The 13053-nt window shown below is 39.5% G+C and overlaps 1 protein-coding gene across 2 annotated transcripts; it reads left to right on the forward strand.

Annotated features, from left to right (window-relative positions):
* Positions 1-1501: 1501 nt before the first annotated feature.
* LOC129764859 (protein ERGIC-53) lies at positions 1502-12636 on the forward strand. Of its 2 annotated transcripts, none has more exons than XM_055764407.1 (6): positions 1502-1753; positions 2715-3042; positions 3150-4025; positions 11715-11837; positions 11910-12137; positions 12197-12636. In XM_055764407.1, exons 1-5 carry the CDS (start codon positions 1555-1557, stop codon positions 11944-11946), a joined length of 1563 nt encoding a protein of 520 aa, XP_055620382.1. In that variant the 5' UTR covers positions 1502-1554; the 3' UTR covers positions 11947-12137; positions 12197-12636. The 2 variants fall into 2 exon arrangements, with proteins under 2 accessions (XP_055620382.1, XP_055620383.1); XM_055764408.1 differs by having other exon boundaries at positions 11910-12132.
* Positions 12637-13053: the final 417 nt, after the last annotated feature.

Below are 13053 nucleotides of genomic sequence, written 5' to 3' on the forward strand. Positions count from 1 at the left end.
CCATATTTTAAGTTTTTACTATCTGCGAGGTAAAACTGCAACGAAGGCGGCCGAAAAAAATCGTGTAGTTTATGGACCCGGATTGTAACGATTCGCACAGCACAGCGTTGGTTTGATCGATTTCGTTCTGGTGTAGTGGCTGTCGAAAATACACCCCGTACTGGTAGGTCAATCGTCGTGGAAACCGATAGAATCGTTGAAATAATCCAAGTAGACCGACATGTGAGCACTCGCTCGATTGGCCAGGAACTGGGTGTAGACCATAAAACCGTTTGGAACCATTTGTAGAAGATTGGATTCCAAAAAAAGCTGGATGTATGGGTGCCACACGAGTTGACACAAAAAAATCTTTTAGACCGAATCAACGCCTGCGATGCATTGCTGAAAAGGAACGAACTCGACCCATTTTTGAAGAAAATGGTGACTGGTGATGAAAAGTGGATCACGTACGACAACCTAAAGCGAAAAAAGTCGTGGTCGAAACGCGGTGAGCCGGCCCAAACCATCGCCAAGCCCGGATTGACGGCCAGGAAGGTTTTGCTGTGTGTTTGGTGGGATTGGAAGGGAATCATCCACTATGAGCTGCTCGACTATGGCCAGACCTTCAACTCGGTTCTCTACTGTGAGCAGCGTTTGAAGAAGGCGATTGACCAGAAACGGCCAGAAATGATCAATAGGAATGGTGTTGTTTTCCACCAGGACAACGCTCGGCCTCACATATCTTTGATGACCCGCCAGAAGCTACTGGAGCTCGGATGAGATGTCCTATTGCACCCACCGTATAGTCCGGACCTGGCTCCAAGTGATTATCTCTTCCGGTCCATGCAAAACGCTCTTGGTGATACTAAGTTGGCCTCAAAAGAGGCTTGCGAAAACTGGCTGTTTGAGTTTTTTGCAAATAAGGAGGGGGGGGGGGGGCTTCATAAGGGGGTGGGGGATAATGAAGTTGCCTTCTAAATGGCAACAAGTTTGCGTACAAAACGGCGCATATTTGACTTAAATTGGATAGTTTTTAGTATGTTAAATATAGGGTCAAATTTCGATCAGAAATACGACATTTCTTTTTCCCCAATCCTATATTATGATTATATATCTGATCAAAATATTATTGAACCAACGTTGGACTGACAAATGACCCCGTGTTGAACAAATTACATATATGTTTAGGGTGCATGTCAAACAAACGTTGAACCGACCGCTTATAGTGGGTCATACTGGCCGGTTTGACATTTGTTTACCATTGTTATTGTGTAATATGTAGGAATAATTCGTTTTGCAAAAATTTACTAATCATTGGTAATATTTACCAAAAAATTCGTTATATATACCAATTTTCTGGGTCAGTGCATGTTTGATCATCTCTCGGCTGTCTTTTCGACCAATTGGCATGTGCCCGCTCGATGCCAAAAAAGCGTGTTGTATACAAACGAAACGTCAAAATGTGCGGACGACTGTCACTGTTGTCACTCGCCGATTCTGCTTTTTTTTGTCTCGCGTCACATACTGCTTTCGGTTTCTTCGGTTCTTTCAGTGCTGTTCCAGCAGTTTGTAAAAATGGCTGTTACTGGGTTGACGTGTATGTCACCCTTGCTTCTTCTGCTAGCATTCGTCCTCCTGGTGGACGATCTCGGTCTGCCAACCGTGAACGGAAATGCCCATCTGGTGCACCGGCGCTTCGAGTACAAATATTCCTTCAAGCCGCCCTATCTGGCCCAGAAAGATGGAACCGTGCCCTTCTGGGAGTACGGTGGAAGTAAGTAGTCAAAAATTCAACATCATTTAGGAGAAAGAAGTGCGAGGGGTGAAAATCGAGAGAGAGTTACACGTCAGAAGGTTTGTCGTGTCGGAAAATTGCTTTTGAGTTGTTTTTCCCTTCTGGATTTTTTTTGTTAAATTTAGGATGAGGTTTACTTTATTCCGATCGTATGACGGACGATATCTGGTATTAGCACTATTTATAAGGGAAAGTTTAGTTGATAATTGCTGTTTTAGCTCTACCACGCGTAGTGTCTTCAGTTACGTTCAAGGCGATAAGAAGTGGGGCTCGTAGCGGAACGAACACATTAAGCGAAAACATCTCCAAATTGTTGGTATAAATGTTAATAGATGTAAACATTAGTGATAAAGCTGAGTTCTAGTTCAAATTTTCACTGTAGAATCTTAATTATATTTGCAAATTGAAAAAGGTACATAATTTTACTATCGAAGAATTTGACGAGATACCTCTTTAATAAATTGTTTGCTTTGTCATTAACCTAGGTTTGACGAATTGAAAGAATATGAATCCTATGTCATAACAACTTTAATTTATTTGTTATGGAGATTTGTATGATACGCCTCGAAATACGTCATCATTAATTGTGAACATCCTGTCTAGATATATTTTAAATAGCACCGGAAGTCACAATAATAAAATTTTGAATCTATTCTTTGATTCTAACTTTTATATCAGAATTGTGGCAATATTAAAGTTATGTTCATTGTGAGACTGCTTCACATAATATTTTGTAATGCTTATTAAACCACTGTTACTGCATTCAGTGTTTTATCTGCATTTGCAATGTTTTGAATTACACAAAACCTGAGCAATGAATAAAGAATAAATATGTGACACTCATTACAATTGTCTCTCGGCCTTAATCAAGCTTTAGAATGCAAACACATAAACCCAAAACGTGCCCAGCGGTAATACAAACTCTACCGCTATTTTTCAGATGCTATCGCCAGCTCGGAAAACGTGCGAATAGCGCCTTCGCTGCGCAGCCAAAAGGGTGCCATCTGGACGAAGCAGAAAACCAACTTCGATTGGTGGGAGGTGGACGTTGTGTTCCGAGTGTCCGGCCGGGGTCGGATAGGTGCCGATGGTCTAGCCTTCTGGTACACAGCTGAGAAGGGTGACTACACCGGGGAAGTGTTCGGCTCGTCGGACAAGTGGTTTGGTTTGGGCATATTTTTCGACTCGTTTGATAACGATAACAAACACAACAATCCCTACATTTCGGCCGTGCTGAACGACGGAACGAAGAAGTTTGACCACCAGAAGTGAGTAAAATTTGCTGTAAATTGATTACGAACAGAACAGATAAGATTGCTTGTATCCGATAGCAAACGAATTCCTAGCTTTCATTCACCTTGAACGAATATTTCAGTGACGGTGCTACACAGCTGCTATCGGGATGTTTGCGCGACTTCCGAAACAAACCTTTCCCAACGCGTGCCAAGATCGAATACTACAGTAATATTCTCACCGTGCTGTTCCACAATGGAATGACCAACAACGATCAGGACTATGAAATGTGCTTCCGAGCGGAGAATGTCCTTCTCCCGAAGAATGGTTACTTTGGAGTTTCTGCCGCCACCGGTGGCCTGGCTGATGATCATGATGTTTTCCACTTCCTCACCACTTCGTTGCATGTGCCTGGAGAGATTAAAAGCGAAGTACCGCAGGACCAGGATCAAGCCAAATTGACGCAAGAATATCAGGACTACCAGAAAAAGTTGGATCAACAAAAAGAAGAATACAAAAAAGAGAACCCCGACACAAACACGGAAGATTTGGAGAATTGGTACGAGGACAGTAACGCGCGAGAGCTTCGTCAGATTTGGGAAGCCCAAACGGCTACCCACGATCAGTTGAGATCGCTCAGCTCGAAATTGGATGAGGTTATCGGTCGTCAGGAGCGCACCCTCGGTTTACTGTCGGTTTCTGCCCAGGGAGGTGCTCCACCGCCACAAGCTCAACATGCCGGCCAAGCTGTGCCACAGATAACGGCTGGAAGCGGCGGTATTCAGCGTCACGAAGTCGATGCGCTTCTGCAGAACCAAAATGTGATGGCACAAACTGTTCGAGAGATTCGGTCCATCATTGGGGAGGTACACGCCCGGGCTGACAGCATCCTGACTAACCAGGCACGAGCTCCAACGGCACAGATCCAAGGTGGTGGTTATGACGTACAAAGTTTAATCCACGAAATGAGAGACAGCATGAACCAAGTGAAGCAAGGCGTGGCGGGCGTTACGCAAAGGTAATACCGTGGGGGTGCTCGGAATAAGGCACTTTTTCTGAACAGCTTTGAAGTGCTGTAGCTTTATTTAAAAATATACATTCGAATTATTCTTGCGACAAGCACCATCTCAGATAGCAGCAAAACGTTGTGGGTGGGGGGGACATTGGTCATTTAAGCAACTTTGCATATTTGAAATCTTTTAAAAAGAATTAGATTACTTTTTGAAAAGGGCTAGCTTAAAAACTATACAGGTAATCTTTGATATAACGTACATTTCACTTTCAAAATTGTACGTTGTATCGAATTGTACGCTATATCGAAGCACAATGAAGTACTCACAAACGTAGTCTATAATACATTATTGTGTTGCTATTTTAGTACAGTTGATGAATAACTTCAATCAGAAGACGAAGCCAGCCTTTCTCATGATGTTTCCCTTCGTACTGTTGATTAAAGCTTGATTCATTTAGAATCCGGAATCACAAAACCAGCTGTATTTCGGGATTGGTTGAAGGTACAAAACTTGTTTTAGCATCACAATACAGATAATTCATTGTTCTATCAGAAAAAAAAAATATTGAAAAAAAATTTCCTTTACACTTTGGAAATGTGTACGTTATATCGAGGTAAAATGTACGTTATATCGAGTGACGTTATATCGAGGGTACGTTATGACGAGGGTACGTTATATCGAAGTTTCCCTGTAATATCTGCAAAGTTCTGGTCAAAAGATGAAATGTAGGAAATTGTTTAAATTTTTCATAAAAAAATGCCAAATTTTGTTCTAAATTACACTGAAAAAAATACTTCAAAAATTTAGAGCCATTTTCCTCAAAAAGGTTTTTTTAATTCACAAAAAAATATATGAATAGCCCTTACAATTTCCAACAAGTCACCCATACATCGGAAGATGGGCACATCGGAAGATGGGCATGGAAAAAGTTTTCATATTTTTTTTTTACATTACAACTAATTCTAATTTTATTTAAAGTCAAGATAGCGGTAAAGTGTATTCGACAAAGTTTTAGATCTCATTAAAATATGAACTTTTGTCGAAGAGATCCATTTTCTATTTTTTATAGTTTCTGGAATACATGGCATTTTTGTACGTCTGAAAAAATAATGTTTTGCTCGAAACATTTTTGTGTGTAAATTCTCGCGTTTGACATGTTCTTAATATGTTTCTAAATAGAAAAATGTTTGCAGAACATGTAAATCGCAATAATTTATACATGAAATGCCACGAGTTAAACATTAATAGTAATTTTGAAAGAAAACACGGAAAAGATGTTGGAAAAACGTATTCCCTGTTAAAGTGCCCATCTTCCGATGTATCGTAAGAGCTATTCATATAATTTTTTGTGAATTTTCGAGAAAAATCAATTTTAAATTTCAAAATATTTAAATATGTTTTTAAATATGTTTTTATATGTTTTTAAATAATTTTTGTTTAAAATATTTTTGGTATTTTTTATGAATTTAAACAATTTCCTATGTTTTATCCTTTGATCAGAATTTTGTAGATATTATAGTATAAAAAAATTTGACTCAAATTTTTTGGAAAAAATAAAAAAAAGTGGTCCTTTTCAAAAAGTAGTCTCATTTTTTTTCGGCGATTTCAAGTATGCAAAGTTGCTACAATAACTTTACACCCACACCGTTTCACTGCAACCTGAGATGCTGTTGCCATTGGCCAGTCAAGTTGGCATAAGATTCTTTTATAATACACCCAGGCTTTTTTTATGCGGGGGATACGTACCTTTTGAAAAAAAACCGCGTTAATTCGAAAATCCGCGTAAAAAAACCGCGTTAATTCGAAAAACCGCGATTATAGGAAAATCCGTGTAAAAAAACCATGCCACCCAATGATAGATATCATATGGGACTATCTTTACGTAGAACGGAAGTAAAAAGTTGAGTGTTGCTCGCTTCCGAAAACCCGTAGTTTTTTCCAGCTATAGTTCGGTTTTCACATGAATGAGGACATCTGCTGTTGCTAGAAGATTCCCTTGTGATTTGTACACTCTACTGCCGATGCACGTGCAGTACCACTGTTGGACTGACCAGAGCTAAGTAGACAGGGAAATCCATTCACGAATCGCTGCCAGTAGCCTCCCCTCCCCACTTTCAAACATTAACGTTTTCTTACTTAACGAATGTTCGAGGGTCCAATTGCAGAACTCTTTATTGATTGGTTATCCTTTTACCCTTTACAATTTCCTTCTACTAGAAATGTGCTAGTACTTCCACCAAAACTCATTATGATATAAAATTATTTTTAGATACAATTCTCGTACAAGATTCCTCAAATCCTTACAAATAACACGTTTCTCGGCGCATAGTTTATGACGCACAAATTATGATTGAAATAATCATGCATATGTTTGTTTGGGACTCTACGCGGGTGGCATAGTGGAAGATGAGAAACAGGAATAGGAAAATTCGCACGATGGTAGATAGGAGCAGACACCGCACAAATCTGGAGCCGTCTGATCCTGAAGTGTTTTTGCGGTATTTGCTTGAACTAGGGGCTTGGCCCATAAGTGACAAAGATTTTGAAAACTTTCATAAATCCAGGGAATTAACTTCCCTGGGTTACAATGGTGGCTTCAGAGAGGAGGAGTCAAAGCGAAATAAATCTAGAGAAATAGTTTTTCCTGGATAATAGAGACGATTGGAGATGACACGATCTCCAATGCACTAGCTTTTGGAAGACCTAAACAGCTCGGTATTGATATTCCACGAAAAAATGCAGACATAAATGCAATTTTCGGATTTATGCATCGGAACAATACTTTTTTCATGCACTCGGGAATGTTCGGTCGCACAGTGAACGGTTGTATATAAGTGCGATAGGCGCCGCCAAGGTGGAAGTGCCGTTCATGAGAAGCAAGGGAGGTATTCCATCTGCACTTGATGCTTCCTTGATGTCAAGTTCTTGAAATCCTTTCTTCACTTCTTCAGAGGTGAATTGAAGAACTGGAAATATGAACTGGAATATCATACGATGATATGTGAGCAAAACAATTGCGACGACAAACGGGCGACACTCGGCCTGATTCTACGCGGCGTGTGAGGTGAGATGACAATTGTCACATCACCATCACGCAACTCTCCTCACTCTATTCCTACAGTCGTTTCGGATGCCGTGAGAGGTTCATTTGATGTATGTGAGAGGATGAACAGCAAGTGACAAGGCGTTCATTCTGCTGGTTGCCAAATCTGATCAGAGATGCCACATTCGCACATGTGTTCACGAATTTGCAGACATTTAACTTTTATCACAACCTTTTATTCCTGTTGCAGGCTATTTATAGTGACAAAACATTATTGATTCCATATGATAAACGAAGCTGGTCAGTATGTCAGACATTAGCACATATTTACAAATATTTCAGATTTTTATCGCATATATTTGAGAAAAAACATCTGGCATCCCAGAATTTTATTTGTTTCGCTCAGAGAGGTCAGATATTTGTTTTGCTGCAGTCAGTACCGTATCTATAGATCTGATTTAACCTGGCCTGTTGTTAGTGTATCAGGACATTCTGCCGAATTTGCAGGTATTTGATTTAGATTTGGTGAAACAGTTGATTGCATCCTGTAAAGTTTAGCATTTTTGTTTGTTTTGGTCGTAGTTGCTGCTGCTCTCTGCACTCTCAGTGTTAAATTGTTGCTCTGGCTCCGGCTCGGGCATATACCACGGCTTCTGAAATGGATATGCAGTTCGGTGACGATGACTCGCGGATAGATAGATGAAACACAAGACCCATATGATAGATATATTTTAGAGAAAATAAATAGATTTCATGAAATGAAAATAATTTCGGTGTGCTTATTCGTCCAATTGAGGAATAACAGACTCACTACCGCTTTCACAAAAAAAAACAAACTACTTGCAATTTGTCTTTCGTACTGTGAAAATTGAAGATAAATTGAATTTATTGATACATATAATACCATTACTATCGATTCTATACGACCCAAAAAAACACTTATTATTCCTCTTCCTTTTTTCATTTGTTTTCATGCACTGTCGACACCTCAAGACATGTCGACGATTGTCACCTAGAAATCCCAGTTCATGTGACAATCGTCACGTATATTTGAGAGCGGGAATAAAGTGAGAGTTCATTCAAGTGAGATTTCTCACGGCATACGCCTGGTGGAATCGCGTGACATAAGTGACAATTGTCATCTCACCTCACACGCCACGCAGAATAAGGCCGACTATGTTGAACACACTCTAGAAAAATGTAGAAAAAAGATCCGTTGCATCTGCATTCGAATTTTCGGCTAAATTGTCTCAGTTTTTTTTTCACAAAGTCCCAGAAAAGTTGAGGATTCTTTTCACATTCGACTTCACCATGGGAAAATAGTTTTCGTAGGAGGACAGAAGAAGTTCTCTAGAATTTGTTTCCACTTCGCGAAGATTGTTGCGCTCTCTTAGATTTCGTTCGGAAGAGTTTTTTGCGTGCTTTTCTGAGTATGTTACGTAGATGCCGCAGTTCAGAAGTCCACCATGGTTTAGCAATAACCGAGGCAAATGCTCGTAATTTCCGAGGTACGGTGAACTTGATTCAACTTATCGTAGAAAGTCGAAAGAAATTCGTTCCGTCGACCATTAGACCGTCTCAGTTAATGTTGGTTAGTGTGTCGCTCAATCGGTCAAAGCTTGAAAATTGAATGACATAATTTCATTGCAGTCTTCAGGTGTGGCTGAGTCGTCCACGTTTCCATCGAGGTCTAATCGTTGGTTATAAAACGCTAAATCCAGCAGTCTGTGATATTACGAGATTGCAGATTTTTTTTGTAAGCCAGTGACTAACTTGTTTTCTATAAAAGACTGCATTTATGATATCGTCGAACAGCCATCGGAGATAAAGAAGGTTAAAATCGCCTACCCACATGATTATGTCGGCCCCAGCAGAGCAATCTGTTATGCATTGCTCTGCGTATGCGTGAGACTCAAACTAGAGCATTGTGATTGGGGGATTAGGGGCTTCTAAATTGCTAGAAATCGTTGCGTCCCGGGACGAAAGCGTCATGTTTAAGGTGTTGTTGTAGATGTCGGAGCTTGTGGTATCAAAAGCGTTGTTGATATTCGGGCACCCAAATATAGAGTCAGAAACGTTTTCACGGTTCGAGGTACTTTAGCAAAGGCACGAGTCTTCGTTACGGCGCTACCATTACTGAAACAAACAAGTTATATCAGACAGCAAATGTGCAGTAGTTGAGTTGGACTTACCACGTCGAACAGGTCGGAAAACTTCACCGCATTCAACCGCAGGACCGGAGCGACTTTGAAGGAAAGATTCGGTGGAAGGCAGGACTGGGTCAGAGGGATCGGAGGCTTCCTTCCTGCTATGTGATGCGTCCCGGTTCTAGCAGATGGATAAATTCCGTAGCATCCCGAGTCACTTCGGCACCCTTGATCAATTTCCGCTTGACAATGGCGCAATATTTCTTGATTGGGCGAGCAGAAGCTCCTCTCGACTGTAGTCCTGTTTGGTTGCTTGCAGGCACAGAAATTACGATAATCTTCTCGGATACTGATTCTCCGGATGGTACTTTTGTTAGAGTTGTGTTGCTCGGTCGGACATTACTAAAGGATCGTATCCTATGTTTCAAACTAACCGGGCAATCAGTGGAACACAGGTTTGCGTGCGAGACACCGCCGCTTCCGACGGCATCACCGAATAAATTTATAATCGAAATGTGAGGTATTTATACACATGATGTTTTTCCCGCGCCACAATATTTATAGCCTGCTACACTTTTCCTAAACGGTTGTTTCTGTTGAAGTTGTTTACTGCGGCAACTTATTTCACAGGGCCTGATCACGAACATCACTGTCACAAACGCTTTCACGTCACTTACACTTCACTTAATCTTTTTGTGTCTATCATCATTGTCACGGATAGTTGCGTGTAAAAATGTACTCCGTGAAGTGAAACAGTTCATTCCCTTTTTATAAGAGACATGTCGGTTGCATAATGTCAGGCGTTTGAACGTTAATAAGTGTTTTAATTGTTTTTTTTTTCCATTTAACTGAACGTATATTTTAGAATGACAAGTTTGCGATTATACCTCGATGATTCGGTATTTCAATGCCAACTAACGGACTCATTCCATGAATTATTTGCTTGGTGCGTTAGTTTGCTGAATCAAACGGTGGTTCAAAGATGAGGAGAAATACTTGGTTGCTCTTGAATAATGTAGTTGTTAAAAATATGAGAATATAATTTTATTTCCTCTTTCTATAAATTACTTTAGAGATAAAGCATGACTATCATGAGTTTAATAATCGATATCTCGCATACTCTTGTAGTCAGCTCTGTCTTACTCGTTTGAATAGTGAAAAGTATTTAGTGTAGGTCAATGTTAAAATCATTTTTTAAGAACCCTTTCTACAATTTTAATGAATAATAATATCTATATCAGAATATACCCGAATTTATCCATCTCATGATCAGTATAATCTGAGCTACTCCCATATGGGATTCTGAAGTTTAATCCTCTTATCCTTCCCATTCTCGTGTACTTTGATATACGGGACATGAGGTTTGATATAATTATTTAAACAGAAACTGGTCAGTAGCGTCGGTCAGAAGCATAATTTTCATATGACACATCTGATGAGTTTCAAGGAGTTTGCCAAAAGCAGAAAATGATTCAGATTTTAGAGAATAATTTAAAAATTATTAATTTAAAAGCTTTGCAATGATAGTTTCATTTCTTCCTTATTTGGAACTTAAATATTATTTCATTCAAAGTATGTCTTTAAAACAATATCGTTGAAAATATCTATTACGTAAAAACGAAAGATCAATGGTCTTATTCGATGTAACTATCGTCCTGATTCGGGTCTTGTCCACCAATTGCGAATGTTTGAATTACAAAAACCAGCTCTGCAATGTTGGAAAAAAATTAAAGTTATTATTCTACATTCAACATTCAACAAATCAATATTATACATAATCAATCATAATGATCGTTTTGGGCCAGTGGCCTCCATAACCATTTTATGGGGTTGCAACTCTCTGTTAGTCTAATCCTTAAAATAGAAACGAAACATTTCTATTCATTTAGGACAATCGAAATTAGACCTTTCGCCAATCGGTCTACGGGAGCTACATTTTTAGTCCTCAATTACATCCAATAGCGCATTTATCGAATCCAAATAAACAAATTTACGTCCTCTGGATACGTCAGGATTTCGTTCTAAAAATGCCACCAAGCGGGTAAATCGCTGTTTGTTTATCTTTTCTTTCTTAAAAAGCAAGACAAGATTCAAAATGTTAGCAAAAAAGCTAAATAAATCCGAAAATAAACTTACTCCATTCCGCGTGACTAGCTTTCACCATCTAAAACACAAGTGACAAATATACTTGTTTTTCCCGTGACGTGTCAGTATCGTGATATTCATAATAACACCGAGTTCATCAAAGTTGTCACGACGGATGAACTCTTCCGGATTCTACACACACGGTGGCAGCCGTAATAACGTTGTATACAATTCACTTCGTTTTCACCGTGAAGTGACGTTCGTGATCAGGCCCACAGTACAAGGTTTTCCAATGAATTCGCTGTCAAAAATATTCAGATACGCCACTCCCATGATTCCGGATTCTAAATGTCTAAATGTCAATTCTCAAGTATGTTGTTTTTAATAGACAGTACATTTAATTATTCTGATTTTTACAGACTTCAACAGCCTAATGCACAAGCCAACGTGCAGTGTCCCACGCAAAATTGTGTGAGTATGACAGCGTTCCTGGTTACGATAGTCGTCCATCTGTTAGTGATAGTAGGATACAATATGTACAAGTAAGTGCGGGCGTTTCTCACTCATCAAAATGCAATGCATAAAAACATAAAATTGCAACCTCTTCCTTTCAGGGACAGCAGAGACTCCCAAGCGAAAAAGTTCTACTAAAGGGTGCGCCAGCTAGTTCCCGCGCTGCCCAACGAAATGCATGCGATCCATCCAACAAATCACAAACAAATAACAAAACGGAGAGGAGTAGGAGGACAGTCAGTATATACTACATTAGACGAGCATTGTGCGCAAAAATAAGAGGAGACACATTGATACCGAAATATCAAACCACAATAGCGTTAGGTAAGGTAAGAGCACTCACTCGACGTCCGCTTTTTGATGAGTAATCATATCGAGGAAATTCTAGGCATCCGATGACGACGACAGTGGCATGAGAGCATTTATTACTTAATTCACAACACTATGTCACTGATCGCGATGTATGAGCGAGACTATGCTGATTACGAGAGAGGTTGTACAATGGATGTGTTTAATCTTTTTTTCTCTGTCCACTCCCAATCCTACGGTGAGAGTTAGTTTGATTTTAGTTTTTTTTGTTCAAACCTTGGATGCGTATACGCACATTTATTAATGTAGTAAAAGAGATATGAGTTCGAATATAAATATTTGCAAGGAGTTGAATATGAATGCAAAAATTTCTTGGGAAAACATTTTCGTTCGCTCATCAGTTATACGATAGGTAATTTCCGTTAAAAGATGTGTCGTTGTATATGTGTATTATGTTTGTGCTGTGCATTCGATTTAAAAGAGCGTTTATGTGAAATAAACAAGATTTATTAGAATTGACATGGTATGTTTTATGTTTTCCGACATTCCATAAAGCGGATCCCAGACCTCCAGGTTCCAAGTCTAGACGGCTAATACGCGTTTATATTAGGTTGGGGAAAAAGAAATACATTATTTAGAATGTCGATAAAATCAGAGAAATAATCGAAATTGACTGGCTTATTAGTAGCCCTGAACAATCAATGCAATGGTTGACGAAATGTTATTCCACTTCTACTCCTTCGAGAACAACAGTTTATCGGTGGTTTAGTGAATTTAAAATGAGCCCTCCAAGCACCTCAGATGCACCTCGCTCTGGAAGTCGTAAAACAAGTGCATCGACTTGTTTTGAATGATCGTAAAGTGAAGTTACGCGAGTTAGCTGAGGCCGTAGGCATTTCAAAAGAAATAGTGGGATATATTTTGCACGACATTTTC

The sequence above is a fragment of the Toxorhynchites rutilus genome, chromosome 2, assembly GCF_029784135.1.
Source record: "Toxorhynchites rutilus septentrionalis strain SRP chromosome 2, ASM2978413v1, whole genome shotgun sequence".
NCBI lineage: Eukaryota > Metazoa > Arthropoda > Insecta > Diptera > Culicidae > Toxorhynchites > Toxorhynchites rutilus.

Coding starts and splice junctions, on each gene's coding strand:
- LOC129764859 (XM_055764407.1), top strand. CDS start 1,555: ATGGCTGTTACTGGGTTGACGTGTATGTCACCCTTGCTTCTTCTGCTA. Junction 4,026..11,714: donor GTGGCGGGCGTTACGCAAAG/GTAATACCGTGG, acceptor TGATTTTTACAG/ACTTCAACAGCCTAATGCAC. Junction 11,838..11,909: donor GTAGGATACAATATGTACAA/GTAAGTGCGGGC, acceptor TCTTCCTTTCAG/GGACAGCAGAGACTCCCAAG.